At 45.6% G+C, this 2800-nt stretch overlaps 1 protein-coding gene across 1 annotated transcript; it reads left to right on the top strand.

The window, feature by feature from the left end:
- The first annotated feature begins 587 nt into the window (after nt 1-587).
- Nucleotides 588-2296, top strand: LOC120859294 (upstream stimulatory factor 1-like). Its single transcript, XM_040235442.1, is given in 1 exon segment — nt 588-2296. A coding segment is annotated over 1 exon segment (933 nt). The 5' UTR covers nt 588-721; the 3' UTR covers nt 1655-2296.
- The last annotated feature ends 504 nt before the right edge of the window (nt 2297-2800 follow it).

Below are 2800 nucleotides of genomic sequence, written 5' to 3'. Positions count from 1 at the left end.
AGGTTTGCTGCTAGGTAATATAAAATGATACTGGCATCTTAAAAATCATTATTTCTTAATTCCATCCTAAGAAAGACATATTTCAGTGCCATCTCAGAAGTGAAACACTGTCTTTAAGGTTTTCTGTTTGCATTTTCTCACTAGCTAAATCAAGAAATCTAAAAAATTGAGAGTCAATGATAGGGCAGCAAAATGAAGGCTTTGAAATAGTGAACAAGGTGTTAGCATTCAGAAGGGGAAAATGAGAAGAAGCCCTGTGTTAACAGGGGAAAATGAAAGGATTTATCTTTTCACCACTTTGGAGTGGTCTTTTTTGCATAGGATGGTTCTGAGAAGAGCTCTGAAAGGAGTAAAACGAGGAGAAATAAAATCAACTAGATTAATTATAAATGACAAACAGGAAAGAAGATAGGGAGGTATAGTTAAGTAACATTACTTCTGCTGTAAGTTTTGTAGATACTCCTTATCAAATTAAGAATCTCCTTAATGTCAAAATCCAGCACTTGGTAGCTTGTGCTACCAAGTTACCAAGCAAATCAGTTACCTAATTTGCTAAGTTTTAAAATTATGAATAGTCTTTTTTGGGGTTAACACTTTGGATACAAGCTTTCCATGACTCATCCGCTGAAGATAAAGGACTTAGCACTCAGGCCTGTGAGGCAGGAGATACGAAGATTTCCAGAGAAGGACCAGTTCCTCGGATGTGCCCCCTCACAGAGAGATGAAGGGGCAGCAGAAAACAGCAGAAACCGAAGAGGGGACAGTGCAGATTCAGGAAGGCGCAGTGGCAACTGGGGAGGACCCCACCAGTGTGGCTATAGCTAGCATCCAGTCAGCTGCCACTTTCCCTGACCCCAACGTCAAGTACGTCTTCCGAACTGAAAATGGGGGCCAGGTGATGTACAGGGTGATCCAGGTGTCTGAAGGGCAGCTGGATGGCCAGACTGAGGGGACTGGTGCCATCAGTGGCTACCCTGCCCCTCAATCCATGACCCAGGCCATGATCCAGGGTGCGTTCACGACTGATGATGCAGCTGACACAGAGGGGACAGCCGCTGAGACGCACTATACTTACTTCCCCAGCACTGCAGTAGGAGATGGGGCAGGGGGTACCACATCGGGGAGTACAGCAGCTGTTGTTACTACCCAGGGCTCAGAGGCACTACTGGGGCAGGCGACCCCTCCTGGCACTGGTCAGTTCTTTGTGATGATGTCACCACAGGAAGTGTTGCAGGGAGGAAGCCAGCACTCTGTTGCCCCCAGGACCCACCCTTATTCCCCAAAGTCAGAAGCTCCCCGGACAACTCGGGATGAGAAACGCAGGGCTCAGCATAATAAAGTGGAGCGCCGCCGCTGAGACAAAATTAACAACTGGATCGTACAGCTGTCCAAGATCATCCCAGACTGCTCCATGGAGAGCACCAAGTCTGGCCAGAGTAAAGGTGGAATTCTATCCAAAGCCTGTGATTATATCCAGGAACTTCGGCAGAGTAACCACTGGTTGTCTGAAGAACTGCAGGGGCTTGACCAACTACAGCTGGACAACGATGTGCTTTGACAGCAGGTAGAAGATCTTAAGAACAAGAATCTGCTGCTACGAGCTCAGCTGCGGCACCACGGAGTAGAGGTTGTCATCAAGAGTGACAGCAACTAACTCTGGGGACTCGGGCTCTAAGCTCTACAGCCCCTTTCCAAGAACTTCAGATAGCCCAGGAGCCACAGGCTAATAACCCCATACCCCTTTCCTTCACTGCCCACGTTTGGCATGGGACTGGGGGGAGTTCAGAAGGCGTATCTTTGAATTAAGGCCCTGTGATCTAGCAGCCTGCAGTGGTGTGAAACACACACGTGGGTGTGCACCGACAGTCTCGCCCAACCAACGCTACCATGCAGCCCCTGGGCCCTTGTGCTCCTCTTGCACAATGCATGTGCTGTCTCCATGCTGGACACTGGACACACTAAACTGGGGTACTTGCCCCGTGCTTGCTTAAAGTGCCAGCAGAGGGTCTGCTGACAAGCAGTGTTCTGCCTTGCCCCAGGACTGGTGCTTCCCACTGGTTCTTCCTTTCCCTGGAGCTCAAATGTGCTCCTCAGGACTCTGGGGAACAGGCTTTAGCAGGAAGTGGGGATCGGAGGCTTAGCAGTGGCTGCTGCCCCAGGAAGAGGAGATTGGCCAGCAAGCAGTTGAGGCCTATGCAGGTTTCTGGCACCAGAGAGAACAGGAGGCAGGGCCCACTGGGGGCCTTACCCCATTGTGGGGACGGTATTTTTTTTTTTCCTTTTCTTTTTTTTTTTTAAGATAAAATGTTCAGAGCCAAAAATAAAATAATAATAAAATAAAATTATGAATAGGGATTAAATTTTTTCAAACTTTTTTTCTAAAGCTATTGAATGGTTGTATTAATTTTCTCCTTTAACACATTAATGTGTAATACATTGATTTTTTTTTTTTTAAATGTTGAGCCAACCTTGCAATCCTGAAATAAACTAACTTGGTTATGGGGGAAAAAAAGAAGTAGGGGGAGATCAACCTTAGGATAATGGTTCTGCCAGAAGTAGATCTAGATTTCTGCCTCAGGCCATTAACCAAATAAATTTCAAAAGAATTAAGGAAATAAACATTAAAATTGAAACTTAAACAAGAAGAAAATAATGGGAAATACTTGTAGATTTTAAAATTGGGGAAAGTTTTCCAAGCATTGTAGCTGCAGAGTGTCAATGTATATCTCTATTTTTCTTACTGTTCCTGAGTTACCTGTTGTTTGTTGGTGTTCTTCTAAGTAGCAAATTGCAGACAATA

Source organism: Oryx dammah, unplaced genomic scaffold (assembly GCF_014754425.2).
Source record: "Oryx dammah isolate SB20612 unplaced genomic scaffold, SCBI_Odam_1.1 HiC_scaffold_476, whole genome shotgun sequence".
Taxonomy (NCBI): domain Eukaryota; kingdom Metazoa; phylum Chordata; class Mammalia; order Artiodactyla; family Bovidae; genus Oryx; species Oryx dammah.
This window is presented reverse-complemented; position numbering and strand designations above follow the sequence as displayed.